This window comes from Capra hircus, chromosome 9, assembly GCF_001704415.2.
Source record: "Capra hircus breed San Clemente chromosome 9, ASM170441v1, whole genome shotgun sequence".
In the NCBI taxonomy this organism is placed as follows: Eukaryota; Metazoa; Chordata; class Mammalia; order Artiodactyla; family Bovidae; genus Capra; species Capra hircus.
In genome coordinates, this window is record NC_030816.1 from 83,597,806 (window position 1) to 83,623,757 (window position 25,952).

Sequence of the window (25,952 nt, forward strand, 5' to 3'; positions counted from 1 at the left end):
GGCCTGGCCCAAGTGTCCACAGTGGGTATGGAGGAAGGCCTTCCGCTACATGGATGCAGCTTTGTCCTGTATTTCTTTCTTTCCTTCCTTTTTGTTGAGATAAAACTGACATAGAGCCATAGCTCAGATGGTTAAGAACCTGCCTGTAATGCAGGAGACCTGGGTTCGCTCCCTGGGTGGGGAAGATCCCTTGGAGAAGGAAATGGCAACTCATTCCAGTATTCTTGCCTGGAGAGTTCCATGGACAGAGGAGCCTGGGGGGCTGCCGTCCATGGGGTCTTAAAGAGTCGGACAGAACTGAACAACTAAAACTGTATTAGTTTAAGGTGTCCAGAATAACAATCTGAGTTATATACATTATGAAATGATTATCACAGGAAACTTGGTGACTGTCCATCATGTCCTATAGGTACAAACTTAAAGAAGTAGGAAAAAAAATATGTTTCTCTTATAGTGAGAACTCTTAGGATTTATTCTCTTGACATACAGCAGGGTTCGTTATATTTAGCATGTGGTGTGTGGCATCCTGAGTATTACACCCCTGGTAACTGCAAAGCTTCTCTCTTTTTCTGTGAGTTTGTTGGTTTGTTTCTGAAACGTAATTGACCTGCCGTGCCATATTAGTTCCAGTTGCATGACAGCGTTTTAAACATTTCCGTACACTTCAAAATCATTACCACTCTAGGTCTGGTTGTCATCTGTCACCACGCAAAGAAGTGACATAATTATTGACTGTATTCCCATACTCTGCACTTCATATGTACGCTCTTTTATCATGCAACTGGACATTTGTGCCTCCTCATCCCCCTCACCCATGTCTTTCCTAATTCCTTCTTGACCTGGAAAGAATATTTCCAGGAGGCAGCTCGTGTGTTTTTGTTTTCAACAACTAGTCTTCCTTTCATGGTTTGATTTTTGAACTAGGTGAATGAACTTGCTTTTTTTAAAAACAGTTAAATGTGTTTACAAAACCAGCTGACTTTTGACCTCCCCGAGAGGAGGTGGGGGTGGGTAGCTGCTCCCTGAGTAGGTGGAGTCTCAGAGAGGTTTCCGTGCACAGGTGGTAAATAAGCCAGTCTCTGTGCTTGGCAGTGCCCACTGGAGCTGGGCAGAGTCCTGCCAGGTCAGCCTGGCTCGCGTCCACGCCTCCCCATCAAGAGCACCTGCAGGCACTCTGCCACTTCTCCTCGGGCCTTCCCGCTGGCACACCTCGGCCTGCTCACCCCCACCCCACTTCCCCCCTGCCACACCCAGCTCGGGGCTCCCTTCTCTCTCCCAGCAGCACTGCCGCTGGTGGGTCTGCAGCAGTGGCCCAGCTCCACGCTGCAGCCCTGAGCAGGGGCCCAGGTACCAGGCTGAGAACGTTATGTCTGTAAGGCCTATGTCTAGTCTAGTTGGCCTCTTGCAGTCCCCAGGCTTAGAGAGCGTGTGTGTGTGTGTGTGTGTGTGTGTGTGTGTGTACATGCGTACATCTGTGTGTGTGCATTTATTTATTCTTGGTTAGTTAAATCCCTTTCTTACCTTTTCACTCCATTCACTCACCACCAGTAGGCAATAGGTTTGGTTTTAAGACCTTTGTCCACGTACCAGGAAGAAGTGCAGTTTAACCCCACCCTGCCACGCGTCTGCGTTCCTTCCAGAGGGCGGGAGGCCGCCAGGCCCATCTCTGGCTGAGGTTCGGTGTTGCCACCTTGGTTCCTCACCAACCTCATGGGTTTGTGTCCACAGTCCAGGCTGTGGGGCAGCCGTCTCAGGTCATAGCTCAGCCGGGTACGTACCAGTGAGGACCCCGGGGGTCCCCTGAGCCCAGCCCACATGGCCGCCCTCAGGGCTGGCCTCCGCTCAGTCCGCCGCACACACCGCACACCCTGGCCCTCTAGCGGGGGCCGACTGCGAACTGGCCGCCAAGCTGTCCTCACAAGGCAGGGTCTACACAGGCACCCCTTGCATCTCACACCAGCTGCAGGTTCAGGGGGCGCTCCTTAGGTGTGATAGCTCATTAGAAAGGTACTACGAAGAGCTGTCTTAGTCATGCTTACAGTTTATTTCAGTGAAAGGATATAAATTAAAACCAGCCAGTGGGAGAAGCGCCGTAGGGTAAAGTCCAGGAGGGAGCCAGACACTTCTGGTGTCTTCTCCCTGTGGAGTCAGGAGGTGTTAACGTGCAAGTGTGTGACAGCATGAATGTGTACAACACGCAAGGAAGCTCGGGAGCTGACCAGGGAGGCCCGCCCGTGCCTCCGTGTCCAGGGGTTTAGTGGCTCTTCATTGTGTATGCTTGACTGATTAGTCAGTGTTTCAGTTGGTTTGCTGACTGGTTGGTTGACTGGTTGGTTGGTTGGTTGGTTGGTTGACTGGCTGGTTGGTTAGTGGGTTAGTTGACTCTTCGGTTAGTGGGTCGGTTGGCTGGTTGACTAGTTGACTGGTTGGTTAGTAGGCTGGTTGGTTGGCTGATTTGCTGGTTGATTGGTTGCCTACATGGTCAACCCGGGTGTCCAGGCAGACTGAGACGTGGGCAGCCCCCACTCCACATCGTGTTGTTTGCTGAGGACAGAGGCCAGACCTGTCTTAGGGCAAGGTTCAAGTCTCTCCCGCTTCCTGACTTAGGGCAGGGGCTCCATATTGTGTGTGAGCAGTCTGTGAAGAGCTCCTCCGGGACATGAGACGAAGGACCCTTTCGTCTGACTTTAAGCCTCTGCAGACCTTTCGCAGATGATGGAGAAGTAAACTCAGCCCGCTGTCGAAGCACCGTGTTCATGCTGCTGTGCCTTTTTGACAGATGGCGACCTGGATGTGGTGTTTGCCTCGTCCTCCAAGTGTGGAAAAGATAAGACAAAGTCTGTGTCCTCCACCATCTTCTTCCACTGTGACCCCCTGGTGAAGGACGGGATCCCCGAGTTCAGCCATGAGACCGCCGACTGCCAGTACCTCTTCTCCTGGCACACCTCTGCGGTGTGCCCGCTGGGGTAAGTGGGGCGCTGGCCCACAGCATCCCCCAGCCCCAGAGTGCCAAGGCTGGCTCCCGAGAGGAGTTGTTGTCAGGGAGAAGCCGTTACCTGGGTTGTGACCCCATGTCTTCCCAGAGCAGAGTCGTGGTCCTGGAAGACCAAGGCAGCTGGTGTGTCCCCCTAAGTCTCTGCTCCAGAAGCGCCCCTGTGCCCTTGGGGCCCGGCAGCAGGGTCAGCAAGGCTGCAGCGGGGCGAGGCATGTTCTCCAGAGCAGCTCTCCTCGTCCCCTTAGTGATGGAGGCTCAAGTGGTCGAGGCAGTGCCTTTCCCGATCCTGTGCCTCAGTCTCGGCATCAGAGGGGTTTGCCCGCGGGGGTTCTCCCAGCTGGTGGCTCGTGTCTTCTTGGGTGTGGGTGTGCACAGTCAGGGCCCGGGCCTCGCCAGGCAGTGGGGCTGAGCGCTGTGGTCTCCCTGTAGGGCGGGCTTCGATGAGGAGATTGCGGGGGACGACGATACCCAGGAGCACAAGGGGCTCTCGGAGCGCAGCCAGGCGGTCGGGGCGGTGCTCAGCCTGCTGCTGGTGGCGCTCACTGGCTGCCTGCTCACCCTGCTGCTGTACAAGAAGGAGCGCCGGTAAGGAGAGAGGAGGGTCCTGGCGGGGGCCAGGCCGGAGGCCCAGAGTCAAGCCCTGGCTTCCTCGTCTTGAGCAGCAGCAGCTAGAGCTCTTAAGACTCTGAATGCTATGTTGTGTAAAGCTTCCTGCAATGACTGTCCCTGCGTCTGAGCTGTCAGGTCACATGGCCAGGTGCCCCGTGGGCCTCAGCCCGAGCCTGCCCTGTTCCCAGGACATGGCTCGCTGTACGTGTCCCCACGTGAGCTGACTGCCTTCTGATCGACTGACCCCTGCCCTTAAGAGGGGAGCATTTACGAGGTGCAGGCTGTGACCTCACCCCCATCCATAGTCTCTTCTTTGGGGGGTGAAAGGTCTTGTCACTCAGAGGCAGGCCAGCGTGACTGTCCAGCAGGTTTCACGTCACCCGTGAACGAGGCCCAGGGCTCTGTGTACGGTCAGCCGTGTCCCAAGGGCAGGGATGGGCCGGCTCTGGGGCTTCCTGTCTCCCCCCTCACCTGCCCACTGATCCAGAGGCAGGAAGTGCTGACTACCACCACCCCGGCCCCAGAGGCTATCAGCCCGATGCAGGAGTTGGGCAGGAGGTCTGGGTTGGAGCTGGCCCTGGGTTCGCCACTCAGCCCGGTAATCTCAGCACAGCCCTGGGGTGGCGGGGAGGTGTGGGCTCGTTCCATCTGTGTGGGGAAAAGCAGGCGCAGAGGTGCAGGGTAACTCACTGTGGTCTCTGTTAGCACCGCAAAGACGGGGTGTGTCTTTGCATACAGGGTTTGAATCTGCTTCTCCTGATTCCATAGCCTTCCTTCCTCTGACTTGGCTCCCAGCCCTGCTGTTGTGGGTTGAGGGAGCGTGTGCTTGGGTGGGCACAGCCTCTTGTCGGGGGGCACAGTAGGGGAGGTTCCGGGGTGGGGCGGCTCCAGGCTGGAGTAACTGGAACCCCCTTTGCAGGGAGATGGTAATGAGCAGGCTTACCAACTGCTGCCGCCGGAGTGCAAACGTGTCGTACAAGTACTCGAAGGTAAGGCCTGCCAAGGCCTCCAGTGGCTCCCCGACCCCTCCCTGACCTCCCCCTCCCCCCCACACACGCGGTCCACGTGTTTTTGCCATGTTGGCCAGTGGCTGCAAGGAAAGGGGAAACTCTCGTAGTGCTCAACCTGAACACATTCTTTGTCCGTTCTTCTTCAAGGTTTTCTAACTGTGATGGCAGCTAAATTCTTAATATTCAGGTCGTTTCTACTCTTTTGGCTCTTCTGCAGAAAGCGTGGCACTGGGAATGTTGCGCCTCTGGCATTTGGATGGTTTCCTCCAGTTGAGTTTCTGGCAGTTGTGCCCAGGTGGCATAAATGCACTCCTGGCTCTTGATTCTCCTTCCAGCTGCTTTCTAGAAGGTCTCCCTCAACTGCACATGTCCACGTGGTGTTGTCCACGGGGCTCCTCTCACCTTCGGCCGTCCCCGAGTCCCTGACCCTGTCTGCCTTGGTCGGATCTCAGCAGGAGCTGGCGCTTGCCAGCCTTCCCCTTCCTCCCCCTGCTGGGGTTTCGGGGGTGGTTAGACGAGGTCTCAGGTGGGCCCACTGTCCCTGCGGTGTCCCGGCAGGTGAACAAGGAGGAGGAGGCCGACGAGAACGAGACTGAGTGGCTGATGGAGGAGGTCCAGCCGCCGGCGCCACGGCCCGGGAAGGAGAGTCAGGAGAACGGGCATGTGGCCGCCAAGTCGGTGAGAGCTGCCGACGCGCTCAGTGCCCTGCACGGCGACGAGCAGGACAGCGAGGACGAGGTCCTGACGCTGCCCGAGGTGAAGGTGCGCCCGCCGGGCCGGGCACCCGGCGCCGAAGGTGGCCCCCCGCTGCGGCCGCTGCCGCGCAAGGCACCCCTGCCACCTCGGGCGGATGACCGGGTGGGGCTGGTGCGCGGGGAGCCGGCGCGCCGGGGGCGGCCCCGCGCGGCGGCCGCGCCCATCAGCGCCTTCCACGACGACAGCGACGAGGACCTCCTGCATGTCTAGGCTCACGCGCGCCGCTTCCGACCAAATCCGATGGGACTCCGTGATGCTTCTGTCCTTGGCCTTTAACGAAAACTGTCCAAAAAAGGGAAGAGTGTTGGTGGTGAGGGAGGAGGGGGGCGCCCCTCTCCATGGGCGCAGGGGTCGGGGAGGCGTGGCCGCTGATGGCGGTGCACGCCCCGGGTTTGTCCCCAGCCCTCGTCTTGAGCGTGGCCACCGTGCGCTTCTTAAAGGCGCCGCGGCCGGACGCGTCTTGGGACCGAGGGCTGCGTTTGAGGAAGACCCTTGCTGCTTTAGGCCCTGTAGGGTATTTGATCATTATATTTTAGCATTTAATTCTCTTCTCCTATTTATTGACTTTTGACAATTACTCAGGTTTGCGAAAAAGAAAAAAGAAAAAAAAAAAAAAACCACCAACAGTTTTTTCCTGCCGGCAGGGGGTAACCTTTCCTGTCCATTCTTTAAGCAGGGGGAGGCTGTGGGCATGCTCAGACGCTTTGAACTGGTCCATGATGTATCCTCTCAGTTAGACTCCACCGCTCTGTCTCTTTTCCCTTTTGCTTCTGTGGCGTCAGGGCACATGGGTGTGTGCGTGCGCACATGCGTGGGTCCGCAGTTGCCTGGGCTGTGGAGGGGGTGCCGCCCGCTCTCTGCCTCTCGAGTCAGTAACAGCTGCAGCCTTTCTTTTTTTTTGCATGATGTCTTCGATCCCAGGTGCACAGAGCACATTTATCAGTATTTCTCTCGCCAGCTGGTGAAGTCAAACAACCCACCCAAAGATTGATGTGTGTGTGTGTGTGTGTGTGTGTGTGCACGTGCACACATGTGCCTATGTGCTCACATGTGTGTCCGAGAGAATGGAGTTGAGATGTCAGATTTTTTTCCAGACTTGGGGTGTAGGTCTCACCTCTTCAGGTTCTCATGATACCACCTTTACTGTGCTTATTTTTTTAAGAAAAAAAAAAAAAGTGTCTATCGACCATTCGACCTATAAGAAGCCTTAATTTGCACAGTGCGTGACTCATGGAAGTTGCATGAAAGCCAGTGGGCCAGGCTCTCGCCCCCAGCCTTGCACTTGGATTCCCGCCCCGGCACGGCCGATATCGGCCGCCCGGTCCGCAGGACGGGAGCGGGGACCGCGTCCTTCCCCGGCTGTTGGCGCCTTTCTCTGAAGTGTTTAACGAATGACTTTTCTGGCATTTATAGAGCTGTATATAGACTCAGTGGTATTCATATCCTGGAAAGCCAACCAACCCGCAGGGTTCCTGGGTTTGTACTCTCGTTTGGCTAGCTTATTTGATTTCAACATGAGTGTATTTTTAAAAATTGATTTCTTTCCTCATTTTTTTTCAATCAAATTTACTGTAATATAAGGTATTCAACGATTTGAATAAAAGATAAATTATTAACTGGGTGGTCCTGCTTTCTGCCCTTGAGTGAAAAGCCCCTGAGTTTGTCCGATACCCTCTCTGCATCTCCTGTTGCATTCCAGAAACAGTCGTGTCCGGGTGTCGGCCGACCCTTCACACGTGTCCCCAAGTCTCCCCGAGTGTAGATGCTCACTCAAGGCCCACGGGGGGCCTCTGTCAGCTTCACCCACACCTGGTTTTTCCTCCTTCCGAGAAAGCAGATCTTAGGATATTTATTTGTTTTTTACCAAAACAGCCACCATGAGTGCAGATCCCACAATCCTGGTATACAGCCCAGGCTTACATGGAGCTGGGAGAGGGCTTCTCTTGCATGAATCTGGTTTCCATCTGAAATGACCGACTAGTAACTAGAGCTTCCCGGATGTTACTATGAAGACAGACCAAGCAGGGAGTATGATGTCTGACTATAGACTTATCGGAGTCAGCGTCCATCCTTTCTGCTCATATTCTGATTATTTCCAACCGGAGAGACTGTTTTCCTCTTGAGGACTTTAAAGCATCTCTCTCAAGACAGACACTCTGGGGTCTTATATAAAGGTTTACGTTGTGAGCCCACGGTTGCTGGTTCTCAGATGCTGTGTCCAGGAACCTGTTGTCCAGGCCACTCCCTTTTCTCTGTCCAGAGGGGTACTCGCGGGCCCTGTGGGTGAACGTGATGACTCTTCATTGGCACCTCGGCCATCTGCCCTGGTGGCCAGGTGTGCGGGGCACAGGGCAACAGGGAAGTGAACACACGTGTGAGGTGTTTGCTCACGCTGTTTTCTCCAGCACCTCGGTAATCTCTTCCCCTGAGCCCCTACAAATAGACTCAGTCTGTGCCAACTGTGGTTGTAGGAAGTTTAGGAAAACGCTCCCCAACAGCAAGTAAATCTTTCATGAGTCTAATTTAGTTTCCTTTTAACCAAGATTTTAAGCCCCACCTTTGTAGAGACTGTGTATTGAATGGCAGGGGGCTGGGATAAGTAGAAGGTTAGGACAGTGTAGGCAAACCCTGTGCCCAGGAAAATCCACACGAGAGTGGAGACCCAGCTCCCACCAAGAGCTTTCTAGATGCAGCTGCCTGCTTTCCACCAACCTGTGACACACGCTGGCCACGACCACCTTCAGGGAGGTCGATGGCCACCCCAGGGGGTCATCTAGAAAGAATTCTTCCATCCCTTTGCACCAGTTCAAGAGGTAGGCGTGGAGGACATGGAGGTCTTACCTTTCTTCCGGGGTCAGGTCACCAGCGGGTAGTGTGCCTTGGGGTGGAGGTCAGGTTAGATTGATTAGAAACCCCTTCACCAGCTTTGGAGAATCCCCATGACCCAGAGGGACATGACTTCTTACTTCTGCAGATGAACTTGGCCGATGGGGAGTTGGCAGCTCAAGGGTGGCTGAAAGTGTTGTGCCTCCCGGGAGGGTGGGTCACTGCATGAATCCTGGGCAGGGCGGTCCTGCAGCTCCTCTCCAGGCTGCACGGACCCCGAGGCAGGGAGCTGGGTGTTTGGGGAGAGTGGCCAGAGGTGCTGGGGAGGTAAGGCTGGAGCGTTGTCATGGAGCTTGAAGAGCCCCGTGACAGTCACTGTTGTTCCCATTCTGGGGGAAGTGAACTGTTTTCCCTAAAGATGCAGGGGAAGGCCAAAGTCAGGCTGTGAGTTATTACTCACATTTCTTTGCTTCCTCCTGGTAGTGAGCTATGGGCTTCCCTGGCAGCTCAGTTGGTAAAGAATCTACCTGCAATGCAGAAGACCCCAGTTTGATTCCCAGGTCAGGAACATCCCCTGGAGAAGGGAAAGGCTACCTACTCCAGTATTCTTGGGCTTCCCTGGTGGCTCAGCTGATAAAGAATCTGCCTGCAATGTGGGAGACCTGGGTTTGGTCCCTGGGTTGGGAAGATCCCCTGGGGAAGAGAAAGGCTACCCACTGCAGTATTCTGGCCTGGAGAACTCCGTGGACTGTATAGCCCATGGGGTCATGAAGAGTTGGACACGACTGAGCGCCTTTCACTCCCTTTCTTTACTTCTTATGGTATTTTGGGCAATTAGTGAATCAAGTTCAATGAAGTTTACTTATACTGTTATTTTGATACAGAGTGAGAGGAAAACAGAACTGAACAAATGGTCCCGTCACCCCTGGACAGGGTGAGAGTGTCAGGGGTCACCTGGTGGCAGCTCTGGGGACCTCCTTAGGGGAAGCATCCCGAGAGCAGGCCTCACTCCCCCAGAGCAGCGCTGAGTCACGGGGTGGAGGGGAGCGGATGCCATGAGGGGCGGGTCCCAGGCAGGCCCTGTGACCCTTGGCTTCAGATTAAAGAAATGAAATTGACGAAATGTACCAGGCAAAGAACTTTATTCCCTGAATCACGTGAACGTGAGCTGCTTCCATGATGCCTTGGGATGTCACCACCCCTGCTGCCCCCTCAAACAACACGCATGGACCCTCGAGCTGTGGTGCCTCCGGCCTGCTGGTTGTCATGGGAACACTTTTCACTAGGAGGGCCCCACTCAGAATCCTGCCCCATTCAGTTGCCCTGTCTTGAGTTTCCCTCCGTCGGGGAAGTTGGCGTTTGACTTTCGTGACCCTGACGTGAGGTCGCCCTCCTCACCCACGATCACCCTCTGCCGCCCCTGACGAGCGCCCTCCCCTCAGGGCTGGCCTTGCCCAGCCCACTGCTGTCCCGCTCTGCCCACCTTGTGGCTTTCGGACTCCTGCCGCAAGCACCGGGGAAGGGGCTCAGGATGAAAGAAGGCATGCTTGAGCGCGTTTTGACTGCCGCGTTGTCTCATACAGCCACACTCCCCACAGGGACCCCCGCACGGAACACGTGTTCTGTGTGGCTTTTGACAGAGGTTCTGCAAACACTGGAGAGGACTTAGGTTTAAGAAAGTTTGGAAAAGCCTGAATTTAAAGGGAAATGACCTTTCTTGGTACAAGGCAGAAGGTCTTTTGAAGGAGAGATGGCTGAGTGCACATGAAGTCAGACTAGGGAGCGTGGCCGGCGAGTCTCCTAGCAGAGGAGCGGCACACAGTGGTCCCTGGGACCTGGGGGTGTGTGGACGGCCCACCAGGGATGCTGTCACGGTGGGCGGGGCTCTATGGTTCCCCGGCAGGTCCCATGGAGCAGGATTGTGGTGGACTCTGCAAGGGCACACAGATGATTAACAATGACGATGGCCAGGTGGGCCCCATCTGCCTCTCACCTGCCTTCCTCAGAGGAAGGCTTTGCTCCCTGCCCCCACCATTTGTGTCCCCTCAACACCACTCTCCTTGGGGTCAAAGTCCCCGAGAAACCTACCCTCAGCCCTGATGCTGAAGCGCAGTTGACCCTTGAGCAGCACAGGTTTGAACTGCACAGATCCACCTAGATGCAGGTTTTTTTTCAGTAAATAGCGTGGTACTGAAAAAATGGTTGACAAAAATAAGGATATCACACGACACAGGACAATCAGATGAAACTAAAAATTTCTGTGTCCCTAAATGAAACTCTCTGGGGAGCCAGAAAGCTCGTGCCTTCATTTAGGTCTCATCCAGGGCGGTGTTAGCGTTTGGACTGAAGGGAACCCTCTGCAGAGACTAGACGGCCCAGAAGGGCCTCTCCACCCAGGCACTGACCACCGGGGCCTCTGTGGAAAAGCTCACCCACCGCCCCAGGCTTTCCTGATCCTCTCGGCCACACCCGGGACAGGAGGGAGGGTGAGTGTTGGCCCATTTTACAGGCATGAACGTTAAGGCTTAGCAGATGTGTGGTGTACTGATGGAGGTGGGATCTAAATGACTCTAAAGCCCCTCCCTGCCTGTGTGCTGTCCGCACGCTCTGTGGACGTCTCCCGTCCCCTCGGTCAAGGGAAGGCCGTCCTTCCAGAGGCTCGGGCCAAACGCCTGGCACCTCTGGACCTCTCGCTGGCTCTCACACCCCACATCAAGCCCATCAGCACATCCTCCCACCTCCACCTGCAATCACACCCTGAATGCGTTTCTCTCCAGCCCTGCTGGTGCCATCTGGTCCAGCCCCCCGGGCCCAGCTGGGCAGTGGCAGCTTCCCCGTGCTTGGCTCAGACGGCCTTGAGGGGCTGCCCTCACCCCTGGATGAAGCCCCGGTCCTGCGGGGCCCTGTGTCCAGGCCCGAGGCCCCTCTGGCCTCAGTCCTGCTCCCTTGGCTTGGCTCTGTGGCTGCCCCACGGGCCTCCTTGCTCAGTCTGCCCAGCCCCTGCTTTTTCCTCTCTCTGGAACGTTTGTCCTCCAGTTCCCACCCCCAGAGCTCATTCTCCTGTCTCCCTCGAGGCTCAGCATCCCAGAGGCCACCCCTGACCGTTGGTCCTTAAGGCTGCAGCCCCCACCCCTTCCTGCTCGAGATTGCCGTGGCACTTCCTACCTGCGAAGACACCGTCTCCCTGCTTCCCTCGCTGAGCTCGGATCGCTACCCTAAGATGCTGGTTCCTCTGTTCAAGGCTCTGTTCTCCCTGCCAAGAGCAGGGCCTGGCAGACCGCAGGAGCTCTGCTTTGCAGAGAGTGAGTGGGTGGGTGGGTTCCTTAGTGGGACAGGGTGGTGGGTAGCTGAGGCCCAAGCCAGGATCTCTCGGACAAGGTTTCAGAACAGTGTCTGGAGGCTGGTCCTGGAATGTTCTCACCTCATCTGGAAAAGAGCTGATGCTCGTGTCCTCCCTGGCCTCTGCCGATGTTGCTGGGCCAGCCCCCAACCCCCAGAGACCCCCAGCCCCAGGGGTGGCATCTGTAGGCACTGGGCCCTGGCGCTCTGGGGGCAGGGCGGGTAAGTCAGGATGTAGTGATGCTTCTGTGTCCAGGTCCCGGGACAGGCGGGGACAAAGAGGACTGTTACAGCAGGTGAGGCAGACACAGAACATGGAGGACAATCCCAGTCCCTGGAGGAAGTGGAAGTAGAAGACTTCTGCCGAGAAAAATTGGCAGAACATCAGGCAAGGCCTTGTACAGTAAGCGCTGTGGGCAAACCCCGGCATCTACACTAAGACACAGCTCAATAAATCATCCTCAACCATCGAAAAAAAACAAACAACTGATTGAGGCCTGGGAGGAGGAAGCACTCTGCCCAGCAGCCTTCCGTGTCAGGACTTTGGGGCGGAAAACGCAGACCCAGCAGAGCCAGCCTGACTTCGGGAAGGAGCTTGAGGTGCAGGGAACGCACTTGGCCCCTAAGACAAGCTTCGCCCCCAAGGGCCTGGCTGGAGCCTCACCACGGGCTCCCATGCTGTTCCCACGCCTCTGGTGGCTTCCGTGCTCCCCACTGGAGTTAATGCCTGTCCCCTGATGGCCTCGTGGAGCCATGCTGCCTTGGAAGAAGGTTCCAGGGTCACCGGGGGACCCCTCAGGACAGCACAGAGAGGGAAACAGCAACCCTGGGGCCAGGTCCGGGACAGCCACGGCCCGCCAACCACCATGTCCCCAGCTCAGCCCAGCGGGAGGGGCGCCCTGTGATGGCAGGAGCTTTGGGGCCACAGGGTGGGAGGCAGGCCAGCCGATCTCCCCAAAGGCCTCCTGGAAAATCAGCCCAGTCGTGTTGAAGTCAGTCCCCTGGGAGGTCATCCAGACCTAGGGAATCCCTGGTGGCTGGGCTTTCATTCTGCAGCTCTGGGCTTGCCCCGAATGCCTGTTCCTTTTCTATCTTCCCAGAGGGGAGCCCGGCCTCTGTCCTTAACTTCAGGAGGTCCCAAGGCCTGGGGTGAACTGTCTTGCAACAAAGGACATGTCTTGCACAAAATCTGTGTTTGGGGCTGCTGGGCGAGTTGAGCTGCAGCACAAGAGTCCTGGAAACACTGTCACTGGTCACTAGCCCTGCGGCTTTCAGTGAATTGATTTCTTAAGAACTGGCCAAGAGCCAGTGGCATGACAGCGGATAAGGGCCTCAGTTTCTTGTCTCTAACATGCTTCTAACCTCGAGGGTTCTCATGGGATCACGTAGTGAATATCGTGCTCAGAGAGGAGTCTGGCCCATCACCCCCGATGCCATTGAGGATGGTGGCACTGGCCTTTCCTGGCGGCACTTACCCACCAGCCTGGGTCACTTCTGCAGTCTGGACCCCAGGATGACCGGCCACCCCCATGTGCCCCTGGCCGAGGGACTTGGAGACAGGGTCGGGGGGAGCCATGCAGAGCCGTGCACAGGTCTCCCTGCTCTGGGGTCCGAGGGGGAAAAGAGCTCTCAGGACACTGAGAGCAGGAGGGCAGCTCTGCCCAGACCTGGGTGGCTGCCGTCTCCTCGGGGAAGAGTGCATGGTGGGTCTGGGGCCCAGCCTGGGGAGTGGGTGCAGGGAGGGCCCTGCTTGCTTCCTCCCCACGAGCTGAGAGCAGGGCCTCAGCAGCTGGCCGCTTCCCAAGCTGAGGCTGCGAGGCAGGGGAGCCCTGTGTGTCCAGGGCCGCTTGTGGTGGAGAAATGCAGGGACTTCCTCGTGTGCAGGAAAACCCCGTTCTCCTTTCTCCCGTGAGTCCTCCTCACTCCTCTCCCAGGACACTTCACTTCAGATCACCGAATGCGGGGCTTTTGCCCACACCAGACACTTGCCTGCAATGCCAGCCAGGTGTCCCACAATTTAACCCACTTCTGACCCCCTCGGCCTGGAGAGAGCCTCAGACCCCACCGGTTAAGGGCTTGGTCCCATGAGACCATGCCCCCTCGATGCCAGTCACTATGGCAGGTGACCCACAGTTCTGCCTGACTTGGCTACAGATCAGGGTCCTCTGACCGCTTCCCTCTTTGGAGTAAACTAATTTGTGAGAAAGTGTTACCTGCTCAGTCGTGTCCCATTCTCTGCGACCCCATGGACTGTAGCCCACCAGACCCCTCTGTCCATGGGATTCTCCAGGCAAGAGTACTGGAGTGGGTTGCTGTTTCCTTCTCCAGGGGATCTTCCTGACCCAAGGATTGACCCCGGGTCTCCTGCACTGCAGGTGGATTCTTTATCAACTAAGCCACGGGGAAGCCTCTGATTTGCTGGAGCAGCTCACAGAAGTCAGGGAAATGTTGACTTGTCCACCAGATTATTAGAGAATGTGGTGCAGCATCGGAGGAGCCAGGAGACGAGACACACAGGGCGGGGGTGAGGGGTGGGTCCCAGTGCAGGAGCTGCGGTCCCCACGGACCTGGGGTATGGATATGATTGCTCTGAACCCCAGGTAGTGGGGCTCTTATTCAGGCTTCACCCAATCGGCATGACCCATGACCGACCATTTCAGCCCTTTTTGCTCAAGAGAGTGGGGAGATGGGGCTGAAAGTTCCAAGTTTCTAATCACAGGCTTACCTGCAGGCAGGCACCCACCCAGAGTCTCTTTGTGATCCCGTGGACTGTAGCCCGCCAGGTTCCTCTGTCCATGGGATTCTCCAGGCAAGAACACTGGAGTGGGTTGCCACTTCCTTCTCCAGGGGAATCTTCCCCACCCAGGGATTGAGCCTGCATCTCCTGTGTCTGCATTGGCCGGCAGGTTCTTTACCGCTAGCGCCACCTGTGAAGACCCTAGCACACAATCATAGCTTGGTCTTACCCATGACCAGGAGCCACCCACAAGCCCACCCAGAGTCACCTCGTTGAACAGAAGACACTCCTAGGAAGTGTCAAGGGTTTCAGGGGCCCAGTGCCAAGAACAGGGAGGGGTGATGAAGACACAGTTCTATTATCTCACTCAGGCAGGAAGGGCAGTGCCTGGCCTGGGTGAGCTGATGCCTTGGGGAGGTTTGCCCCCCTCCCCACCCACTCCCCTCCCACCGCACCCCAGTCAGTGCTCAGCCCAAGTAGGGAAGTAGTTTGCAGAGCTGCAGCCTCCTCCTGTCTCACCAGAGCAGCTGGTGCACCGCTGGGCTTGGGGCCAGCTCCCCGTGTCCACAGAGCAGAGAAGTGAGGGTCCCGGGAACGAGAGGGCACCCGGCACTCATTCGTCTGTTATCTGTCCCTCTTGCATGCGCGGAGAGGGGACCCAACCTTAATGTTCTGTGTCCTCCCAGGCTGCAGTCGGGGAGGGGGAGGTGTTCTCTGCCTGCGGCCCTTTGATCTTTTCTACCAGCATCTCTGCCCAGGAAACCCATCAGGATCTGTGCTCAGAGGGCCCCTGTGGCCCACTTTCCTGGGGATTCAGGGTGGGTGCATCACGGTCCAGCGGCCATGAGCCTGCCTGCGGACATAGTGATGCCAGGAGAAGTCCTTTGTGGGTCCCGAAGAAGGCAGCCGTTCTACCCTGGGACAAGGACGTAGGGAAGTGAGTCAGTCTGGGAAGCATGGCTCTCCCATCGCCCGTGGCCAGACCCTCGATGCACACTGCTTGAGACACCCCATCGTGAGTAGCAGGTCTGACAGCAGTGTGCTGTCCTTGTTTACCTGGATGATAAAAAAGCTTTCAAGAAGAGGATCTCTCTGGAAGAGCCTGAAAGAGATTGCTGGGAGGGTCACGGCCAGCTTCGCTCACTCCCTTGGCTCTGGGAACCCCGGTGCCACAGAATCAGGTCCTCAGCCCAGGTGACTTCCCCCAGCCCAGCAGTCTGACCAATCATCCTCCTATCCCTGCCTGAAACCTGCCCTGCGGGTGAAAGATTGTTTCCAGCTGGTTGGCTTCCAAGGGTAGAAGCCAAGATGCTTAGACAGCAATTCAACTTCAGACCAGCCCACTGCAGAGAAACCCACATAAGACCCTGACCCCGGGCCCCGTGGCTGCTGTGGTCCGCTCAGAGCGATGTGCGTGGAGGCTCAGTCATGCTCACCGTAGATGATGTACTAGAGCAGGTCGGGGAGTTCGGCTGGTTCCAGAAGCAAACCTTCCTGATCCTATGCCTGCTCTCAGCCGCCTTTGCCCCCATCTACGTGGGCATTGTCTTCCTGGCCTTCACCCCGGACCACCGCTGCCGGAGCCCCGGGGTGACGGAGCTGAGCCGGCGATGCGGCTGGAGCCTGGCGGAGGAGCTCAACTACACGGTGCCGGGCCCGGGGCCCGAGGGCCAGTGCCTCCGCTACGAGGTGGACTGGAACCAGAGCGCCCTTAGCTGCCTGGACCCGCTGGCAGGCCTGGCCGCCAATGGCAGCGCCCTGCCCCTGGGCCCCTGCACTCAGGGCTGGGTGTATGACACGCCCGGCTCCTCCATCGTGACCGAGGTAAGAGCGGGCCTTCGCTGCGGGGATAATGATGCGGGTTTCAGGGCAGAGAGGAAACATGATGGATCCTACAGGCTTCGACCCCACATCAGCAAAGAGGCAGCGGGGTCGTGCTCTCTGAACTCCGGCGCATCAGACTCCGTCCCGGGCACTGCTGTTCCTCCCTTGTTCAATCCTCTGCACACCTGGGTGTTAGAGGAGGGAACTGGGGCTCGGAAACACCATCGCCTGCCAGGCTGAGCTGGACTGCTTGGATGGGGGGCCCCCGAGGAGACTGGCTCCCTCAGCCTTCTGCCCCACTGGCTTCTCCACAGGCCTGCAGAATCCACCTGGGGGCCAGCGGCCCCACCATCAGAGATGCCAGGCCCCGTCCCTCCGTTCACAAGCCGTGGGCATGTGGCAGCTTAATGCTGGTCTCTGCGGCGGTGTGGAAGCTGCCCTGGAGTCCGACTGAGCCCCAGCCATGCCCCAAGTTGGCTGAGTGTCGCTGTGTAGGTTACTCAGCCTCTCTGAGCCTCAGTTCCCTCATCAGTCAACCAGCGATGACAATGCCCTGCTTCCTAGGGGTCAGCCGAGGACAGCGAAGGTGCTGATCAGACAATCCAGAAGAGTGGCCGGGTCAGCACTCCTGGGTGTCCAGCACCCAGCTGCACCGGGTATCCCCTCCATGGCCCACAGGAGAGCAGGATGGTGGCAGAGCGCTTGCCTGGATAGGTTAATGGGTTATCTGAGCGTTTGCTTTGAGAATATCTTACCGAGAAGCCAGCAGATTTCTTTCCTTCATGGGCCCTTTGGAAAGTGCTATGCTGTGTCAAGCATGGGCACTTGGAAACTGACCTCAAGGTCGCTTGGTGAAGTCACAGGAGACATTTAGACACATTAGTTGCTCAGTCATGTCCGATTGTTTGCAACCCCACGAACTGTAGCCTGCGAGGCTCCTCTGTCCATGGGATTCTCCAGGCCAGAATACTGGAGTGGGTAGCCATTTCCTTCTCCAGGGGATCGTCCGACCCAGGGATCGAACCTGGGTCTCCTGCATTGCAGGCAGATTCTTTACCATCTGAGCCACCAGGGAAGCCATTTGGTGAAGCCACAGACCAGAACTACGTAGAGTCTGTCTGTTAGCAAACTGCTCACCTGAAACAAGGTAGCTGAGTGGCCTGAGCAGCACACGTCCAGCTGGAGAAAAGCACCGTGTCCACTCCTCCGGCCCCACGGCCCGCTGTCTTAGGGGCCGGGGAGCAGGTGTGGGTGCCCTTGCGCAGACAGCCAGTCTCCAAGGCGTCTCCAATCGCAGATGTCCAGGTAGAGGACTCGCCTCCCAGGGATGCTGAACTGGCCACTCTTCTTGCTGGGAATCTAGAAACAGACCCAGACGGGGATGTATTGTTCTCTGTGGCTGAGGCACACTCTGCTTGGAAAGGATCAGCTAGATGCATGAATTCATCCATTCACCCCTCCATCTATTTCCTCAGTAACCATGTCCTGAGCTTTTCCTCTGTTCTGGCACTGGGTATGATGCCAGGAGGGACACAGAAGAAGCCCGTGAGGTTCAAGGAGTTTGCAGTCTCCAGGGAGTGAGGGAGGGGTGGTGGCCGTGAGAATAAGATCAGTGTCTCAGACAAGGAGGGGGACCTTAGCGTTCAGCTGGCTGCTGGGGTCTTCCCGCGGGAGGCGGCAGACTTTCTGCACTGGAGCGTAGCTGATTTCAGTGCTGTGTCAGTTTCAGGCAAGGTGATTCAGCTATGCCGTCCCAGGCTAAGCCGCTTCAGTCGTGTCTGACTCTTTGCGACCCCATGGACTGCAGCCCGCCAGGCTCCTCTCTGTCCGTGGGATTCTCCAGGCAAGAACACTGGAGTGGGTTACTGTGCCACCTCCCTGACTCAGTTATATACACATAGACATCTATTTTTCTCAGATTCGTTTCCCTTCTAGGTTATTACAAAATATCAGGTATTCCCTGTGCTACACAGTACGTCCTTAGGACCGAGTGTTTGAATGGGGCCTAGGGTGGTATTTTGAGCTGCTAGGAGAGCAAACAGGGTGCATCAGGGAATGTGAACTGAAGCTCAGGGGAGAGGGGGCAGGGACCACGTTCAGGGAGCAATAGTTGTTGAATTGACTGGAATTCAGTAGAGGAGTCATGAACAGAATGGTGGTGGCTCAGCTTTGGGCCAGAGTGCTGAGATCTTACAGCAGGTCACCAGATAAAATGCTGGACGCCCATTTAATTTGAATTTTGGGTAAACAACGAATATTTATTTAGGATAATTAGGTCCCAGATATTGCATAACATTTGATACTGACAGCTGAGGCTGGGGATTCAGATACTGCTGAGGACACGATTGCACTAAAAAAAAAGTGTTGTTTATCTGAAATTCCAGTTCGGAGGGGCACCCCATATTTTTTTTGCTCTAAAACTGGCAACCCTACCTTTGTGCCAAGTGGCAGTTCGGGCAGAGGAAGAAGACAGTCCTCACGGGACTTGGGAATGGTCCAGGCGCTGGTGGGGAGTGGGGGTGACGCTCCCCAGAGGTGGGGAGAGCTTGAAGAGGCCGACATGGACCCTGGCAGGGCTGTCAGTCAACGCGGCTGCCACGGGTCAAAAAGAAGGATCGATTTTAGAGACACAGACCTGGCAGGGGTTGGGGAGGAGGAGGGGCCCGATTTGCCAGAGGGTCCTGGCCGGGGAGGCAGGGCGGCTGAGACCCTGAACAGTGAGGCTGGGACACAGGGAAGTAGCAGGTCATGCATGTGGGGCGCCTGGGCTGGGCGGGGGCCTAGGGAGGGGACATAGCCCCGACTGGCTGATGGTGGGACCCGCGCACTCTGGGGAGGGCTGGGGGAGACGGTTTGGGGTTGTGGCTAGGGCTCAGCTGGGGGCACACTAGTGTACTGGGGGTGGGACCCAGCTGGAGGTGATGCAGGCGATGAGACGCGGGGCCTCAGGAGTGGAGGACTGCTTCTCCTGGGCGGAACGCGCCTCCTCTGACTCACCCTTCCCACTGCTTCACAACAACTTTTGCCTCCTCCCCTTAGCCTAAGCTGAAGCTTATTTGGGGGAGAACCCTCCCTAGTTACTCATTTCTGCAGAAATAATCTTTAACATGACCTTGCCTTGGACGTTGGAATTGGCTGAAGGAAAGACGATGAGCTGACCTCTTTGAACACCCAGCTCCCCGTCCCTCCCTACCCTGAGGGCAGAGGTCAGGGTCCATTTGGGGCAGGAAGGTGCTGGTTTCCCAACTCACCTGATCCCTGGGATCACCTGGATTCCAACCCATGATCTGCTGAGACAGAACCCACGGGAACCTGGATTCTAACGAGGACGCTGGGTGACTCTGTGCCCTGTGAGCTTGGCCAGCCTGCTGCTCTATGGGTCACGTCCACCATACAGCCTGGCCCCGGAGAAATCCCCAGTGAAGTCCCAGCAGGGAGAGGGACCCGATCCAGGAGACCCCACCCTACCCCGTGTGCCCCCTGTACAAACCCAAGGCTTTCTGTCTTCCTAGGGGCACAGAGGGGCCCCAGGGACAGTGGCTGGGTCTGGGATCACAGAGGGCAGGCAGGTGCCTGCAGACAGAGCCCCTAGGCATAGCTGGGGGCAGAGTTCTTAAGGGAGGCGGTGTCAGTAGGGAAGGCCAGGCCCCCTTCCTCCAGTTCCATGAGCTCCCAGGCTTCTGCACGCCCCCAGAGCAGAATGGCACACAGGGCATCTCAGGGAGGGTGGCAGAGACAGGGAGGGTGGCAGAGACGTCTTACAAAGATGCTGATTGCAAAGAGTAGAAGAAACACCCCCAAACCATTGCCCTGTGGCTTTGAGGGCATCTAGTACACACAGAACATCATTCTGGGTGACATAGGTGGAGGCTCCAGAGAGGCCGCTGGAGAGGCTGACCTGGGCCAGCGAGATAGCAACTCCCAGGAGCGGCCTCCCCTGAGTTCCACTGACAGGGCCCAGGGCCACAGACAAACCAAACAGCAGCAGGAGAAACTCCCCAGGGCGGTGTGCTTCCAGCTGAATTTTCAAGGGAATAAACACCTGGAGTGAGAGTTGGACCATAAAGAAAGCCGAGCACCAAAAAACTGATGTTTTTGAACTGTGGTGTTGGAGAAGACTCTTGAGAGTCCCGTGGGCTGCAAGGAGATCCAACCAGTCCATCCTAAAGGACATCAGCCCTGAATATTCATTGGAAGGACTGATGCTGAAGCTGAAACTCCAATCCTTCGGCCACCTGATGAGAAGAGCCGACTCACTGGAAAAGACCCTGATGCTGGGAAAGACTGAAGGCAGGAGGAGAAGGGGGTGACAGAGGATGAGATGGTTTGATGGCATCACGGACTTGATGGCATCATTGACTCGATGGATATAAATTTGAGCAAATCCCAGGAGATAGTAAAGGACAGGGAAGGCTGGCATGCTGCAGTCCCTGGAGTTGCAGAATCAGACATGCCTGAGCGACTGAACAACAAAAAGTAAAGCCTCCATTTAAAAAGTTAAATGGTTCAGTATTTACTAAACCACGGGCACATGGTTTCTCCCGCAGTGCCCACAGTGGCTTCACGAAGGTGATAGGAGCAGCTCCACACATGCCTTCCAGACAGGAGACCGAGGCCCCCCTGCTTCCTGCCCCTCTGTGCTCCAAGTGGGGATGCTTCTGCACTCGGGCCTCCCAGAGCACCCAGGCCTGCTGGCATCACCACGCATGTGCCAAGCACGGAGGGGCGATCCCTGGACCTCACTCCCAACAAAGACCAGGCAGATTGGCCCCTGTCTTTGCCTCTGTCCTTCTGCCCTGGTTCCTCCCAGGCACATGGGACCCTCTGCATCTCCTGCCACTTCTGGGCTCCCCTATCCCCGGCATGCAAGGCTGCACAGGGCTGCTCCCCAGATGCCCCCACCAGCTGGCCTCTGAGTCTTTGGTAAGAAATTCTCACGTTGATACAGTTCCATCAGTCATGACAAATTTACACAATTATTGGGTAGAATTTATGGAATAAAACATGTGATTCAGTTCAGTTCAGTCACTCAGTCATGTCCAGCTCTTTGCGACCCCATGGACTGCAGCACGCCAGGCCTCCCTGTCCATCAGCAATTCCTGGACCTTACTCAAACTCATGTCTATCGAGTCGGTGATGCCATCCAGCCATCTCATCCTCTATTGTCCTTTCTCCTCCTGCCCACAATCCCTCCCAGCATCAGGGTCTTTTCCAATGACTCAGTTATTCGCATCAGGTGGCCTAAGTATTGGAGTTTCAGCTTCAGCATCAATCCTTCTCAGGAATACTGAGGATTGATTTCCTTTAGGATGGACTGGTTGGATCTCCTTGCAGTCCAAGGGACTTTCAAGAGTCTTCTCCAACACCACAGTTCAAAGCATCAATTCTTTGGCGCTCAGCTTTCTTAATTAAGGGTTTTTACCAGTTCTGGGAAACACGTCATATTTATTCTACATAATTTTTGTTTTTGGATAATTACTTTGCTGTATTTCCTTTAGAAACCTTACCACTTGGCCACCCTGTCCTTTGAAAACTATCAGGGGTACCTGACAACAGACTCTTTAATTAGTATATATTGAGGGTAAACCCAAGATAAAGATATCAGGCATATAATGACACTGCCTGAGATTCCTCAGAAACCTTGCATTTGTCTTATGAAAATGTGGTGAAAGGAAAGACTGAGGGGCCCCGGGATCCCACATTTTTGCATAGTGTGTTGACATTTTCTGCAGGGAAAATGGTAGGCGTAGTTTAACTTACAAACGGTCTTTTGTGTCTTGGTCCTTCCGACCCGCAGTTTAACCTGGTGTGTGATGACTCTTGGAAGGTGGACCTCTTTCAGTCCTGTGTGAACTTGGGCTTCTTCCTGGGCTCTCTGGGAGTCGGCTACATCGCAGACAGGTATGTAAAGGCGGATCCGACCAAGCACAGCGCCAGCACCGTGGGGAGAAGGGACTTCAGCGGCCGGAGGTGGGAGAAGTGGCCAGAGGGAATCTTCGCAGAACTTGAGACCCGACATGGTAGGGAGTGAGGGACGATGTGGGGCAAGACAATGGGAGGAAACTGGGGACTTAGGGGGGACTTCAGAGGTTGAGACCGCAGGCAGGTTGTGTAGCTGGGATGCAGGGCTCAGAGGAAGGGGGCAGAAAGCCAAGGATTATGCTTCTGGCAGGTGGGTGGAGGGGGGCAGGGCCATTTTTTGAGACAGAGAGGGTTAAGAATATCCTCCACTGCGTTTCAGAGCAGCATGTGAGACAGAGAAGAGTGCCAAGGAGACAGTTGGATACATAAGGCTCAGGCTGGAGTTAAATATTTGGGATTTGCCACCAGTAACTGGTATTTAAAGCGATAAACCAGGTTTGAGATAAGCTAGAAGAGGGTATGCAGAGACAAGTTCAACATGTAGAAGCTGGTGAGCAAGGACAGTGTCAGCGGGAGGTTGGAAATGAGAGATGAGGAAGTGGATTTTTGTGTGTGGACAGCTCTTTTTCCCCCCGTGGTATTTCCCTAAAGCGTGTTAATCATCTTTGCATGTGGGAAGTAGGTAGAGTGAATGGTTCCGTCACTAATATTTTTAGTATTTATCTATTTATGTATCTATTTGCAGGAGTAGATAATTGTCATTAGAAGCTATATTTGTTTTGTTTCTTAAATCTTGCGTGTGAGTGAGGTCACATGGTATTCGTTTCTCTCTGACTGCTTTCACTTAGAGCTTTACCCTCCATGTCCATCTGCACTGTCACAAATACGTTCTTTCTTATGGCCGAGCACTACTCCATTGTCCACATATATATGATATTATATATAATAATAATAATATAAACATAATATAATATAAATATATAATATATAATATATATACACATATCTTTATTCATTCAACTTCGATGGACACTTAGGTTGCTTCCATATCAGTTCAGTTCAGTTCAGTCACTCAGTGGTGTCCAACTCTTTGTGACCCCATGGACCACAGCACGCCAGGCCTCCCTGTTCATCACCAACTCCTGGACTCCACCCAAACTCATGTCCATTGAGTCGGTGATGCCATCCAAGCATCTCATCCTCTGTCATTCCCTTCTCCTCCTGCCGTCAGTCTTTCCCAGCATCAGGGTCTTTTCAAATGAGTCAGTTCTTCACATCAGGTGGCCAAACAAAGTACTGGAGCTTCAGCTTCAGCATCAGTCCTTCCATGTATTGCTTATATTGGAATATATTCCATATATTGCTTTCATATATTGGCAATTTAGCTAATACTGCAATAAACATGGGACTGCAGATGTCTTTTTGAATTAGGGTTTTTGTTTCCTTTGGAGAAATATTCAGACCTGAGATTGCCGGATTGCATGGTGGTTCCATGTTTAATTTTTTGAAGAACCTTCATCCTGTTGCTTCCGTTTTCCATGATGGCTGCCTCAGTTTCTATTCCCATCCACAGTGTCCTAAGCTCCCTTTTTTTCACATCCTTGCCGACACTTATTGTTTATTGTCTTTCTGATAATGGCCATTCTGATAAGCATGAGGGGATATCTCATTGTAGTTTTTTTTAATGTTTTTTAAAAATTATTTTTAATTGGAGGACACTTGCTCTAGAATATCGTGTTGGCTTCTGCCATACGCCAGTGTGAATGAACCATAAGCATACGCATGTCCCCTCTCTCTTGAACCTCCCCCCCTACCCCCACCTCACCCCAGCCCTCTAGGTTCTCACAGAGCGCTGATTGAGCTCCCTGTGTTTACAGCAACTTCCCTGCTCTGATTTGCATTTCCCTGATGACTAGGGATGTTGAGCATCTCTTCACATGTTTGTTGGCCCACTTTACTCACAAAAAAAAGAAAGGAAAAACACATTTCAATAATTATACTATTAGAATTGAATATTTCCCCAGAAAAACCTTATGAGCATTGATAAGGTTAACCATGTGGATGGGTGGGGACCTGATTTCTGGTGCACCCTGTTAAGTCTGTGAATAGTAATGCAATCTATTAAATACAAAGATAACGAGAGGGGATGAGTCTGAGGACTGGGTGGGTCACAGAGGGAGACCCTGGTCCTTGACTGAGAGTGGTCAGGATTCCTCTTCCGAGTGACTTCGTTAAACCTGCAAGAGTTGCCGGTCGCTGTCACGGAGTGGGGACCAGGTCAGGCTTGGAGAAGGGGCCGCGATGTGTGATGGACTGCACGATGCCGCAGAGAAACTGTCTTGTCTCCCAGTAGAGAGCCTGCTGTCCCTTCGTCCCTGTGAACACTCAACACTCACCTCACTGTCTGCTTGTCTCGGAAGGTTTGGCCGCAAAGTGTGCCTGTTGGCCACCACCATCACCTGCGCCATCTCGGGCGTCCTGACGGCCGTGGCTCCAGACTACACGTCCCTGCTGCTTTTCCGCCTGCTGCAGGGGCTGGTCAGCAAGGGCAGCTGGACGGCTGGCTACACCCTGAGTAAGCATCTGCTGGCCCGAGGTTTCCAGCCGCTTTGAGAAGCCCGGGAGGTCAGACAGTGGGGTAGAATGGGACGAAGCCGAATGTGCAGGCGGGTTTGTTTTGGAGGAAGCCTAGAGAAAGTGTGGCCTTGCTAGCTGTATTTGTGTTTGTGTGATTGGAACTGAGTGTGCCGTCAGAATGGCCTCTGTCTCTTTGTTTGAGAGACACTTATATAACCACTCATATGGGTCCTTGTTTCCATATCAACTAATCTGTTTGGGAAAAGGAGATCACATGTGATGTGTTTACAGTGCTGGGGGTGTGTAGGGAGACAGGTGGGAGAGTATTTTAACATTTTAAATATAAACTAACCAGCCTCTTCCAAAAGAAATACAACAAACTCCACTAGTTTGAAGGACACTCAAGAGTTAGGCTGCAGTCCATGGGGTTGCGAAGAGCCGGACACAACTGAGCGACTCCACTTTCACGCCTTGGAGAAGGAAATGGCAACCCACTCCAGGGTTCTTGCCTGGAGTCCCAGGGACGGCGGAGCCTGGTGGGCTGCCATCTATGGGATCGCACAGAGTCAGACACAACTGAAGCGACTTAGCAGCAGCAGCAGCAGCAAGAGTGAGGGGAGAAGATACAAGAGGAAATAAAAGAAGCTCTTATACTTTGGCCGACTCATTGGAAAAGACCCTGATGCTGGGAAAGACAGAAGACAGCAGGAGATGGTTAGACAGCATCAGCCACGAATGGACATGAACCTGGGCAAACTCTGGGAGGTGGTGAGGGACAGGGAAGCCTGGTGTGCTGCTGTCCATGGGGTCTCAAAGAGTTGAACATCACTTGGCGATTGAACAAGCAAATCAAAAAAGAGATAGACACAATGATGAAAAAACTCAAGTGTAAAACAATGTAATTCTATATACTATTTTTTCCTTCAAGTTTTCTCTGAAGAGTAAGAATAGAAAATGAAAAATACTTCTGTAGAAGAAAGCATAATAGCCGCCTGTGTATCTCTCAGCCCATGGATGGCTGGATGGGTACATCAGACAGCATGAGGATGGCCCAGGTTTTTGCCAGGTCTTGCCATCTTTGAAAACGGTCTCTTATCGCTTGACGTTCTAAGAAATAGTTCACTAGGGCCAAAAAACCCCCATGTTCCTCCCCCAAGAAATCATGAACACACTAGTTTAGTGAGTTCAGCACATATCAACTGCAACAGCCCAGCCATCTGGAGGCTGAACGTGCAGTATTTGGCACCTGGTGACAAGGATTAATTTAAGGTCAAATCTACACCCAAGTCTGATCAGCTGTGTGGTCCTGGGCATGTTCCATAATCTCTCTGTGCCTCAGGATCCTGCACGTGGGAACCGCGGTGCCGTGAGGTCGATGAAGGGCCCCAGGGGGAGTCCAGAGCCATGCCTGCCCCTT

General features: G+C 54.8%; 2 protein-coding genes across 3 annotated transcripts in view; both read left to right on the forward strand.

Annotated features, from left to right (window-relative positions):
• IGF2R (insulin like growth factor 2 receptor) overlaps positions 1-6,986 on the forward strand; it is a 103,695-nt gene extending 96,709 nt beyond the window's left edge. Inside the window, exons 45-48 of the mRNA XM_018053434.1 lie at positions 2,780-2,966; positions 3,425-3,580; positions 4,524-4,593; positions 5,173-6,986. Of these exons, the coding sequence (XP_017908923.1) occupies positions 2,780-2,966; positions 3,425-3,580; positions 4,524-4,593; positions 5,173-5,580 (821 nt within the window). The 3' untranslated portion in view covers positions 5,581-6,986. The remainder of the gene's footprint in view (positions 1-2,779; positions 2,967-3,424; positions 3,581-4,523; positions 4,594-5,172) is intronic.
• LOC102183874 (solute carrier family 22 member 1) overlaps positions 15,588-25,952 on the forward strand; it is a 36,800-nt gene continuing 26,435 nt past the window's right edge. For both annotated transcript variants that reach the window (XM_018053435.1, XM_018053436.1), the window contains exons 1-3: positions 15,588-16,096; positions 21,894-21,997; positions 24,379-24,533. In XM_018053435.1, the coding sequence (XP_017908924.1) occupies positions 15,701-16,096; positions 21,894-21,997; positions 24,379-24,533 (655 nt within the window). In that variant the 5' untranslated portion in view covers positions 15,588-15,700. The remainder of the gene's footprint in view (positions 16,097-21,893; positions 21,998-24,378; positions 24,534-25,952) is intronic.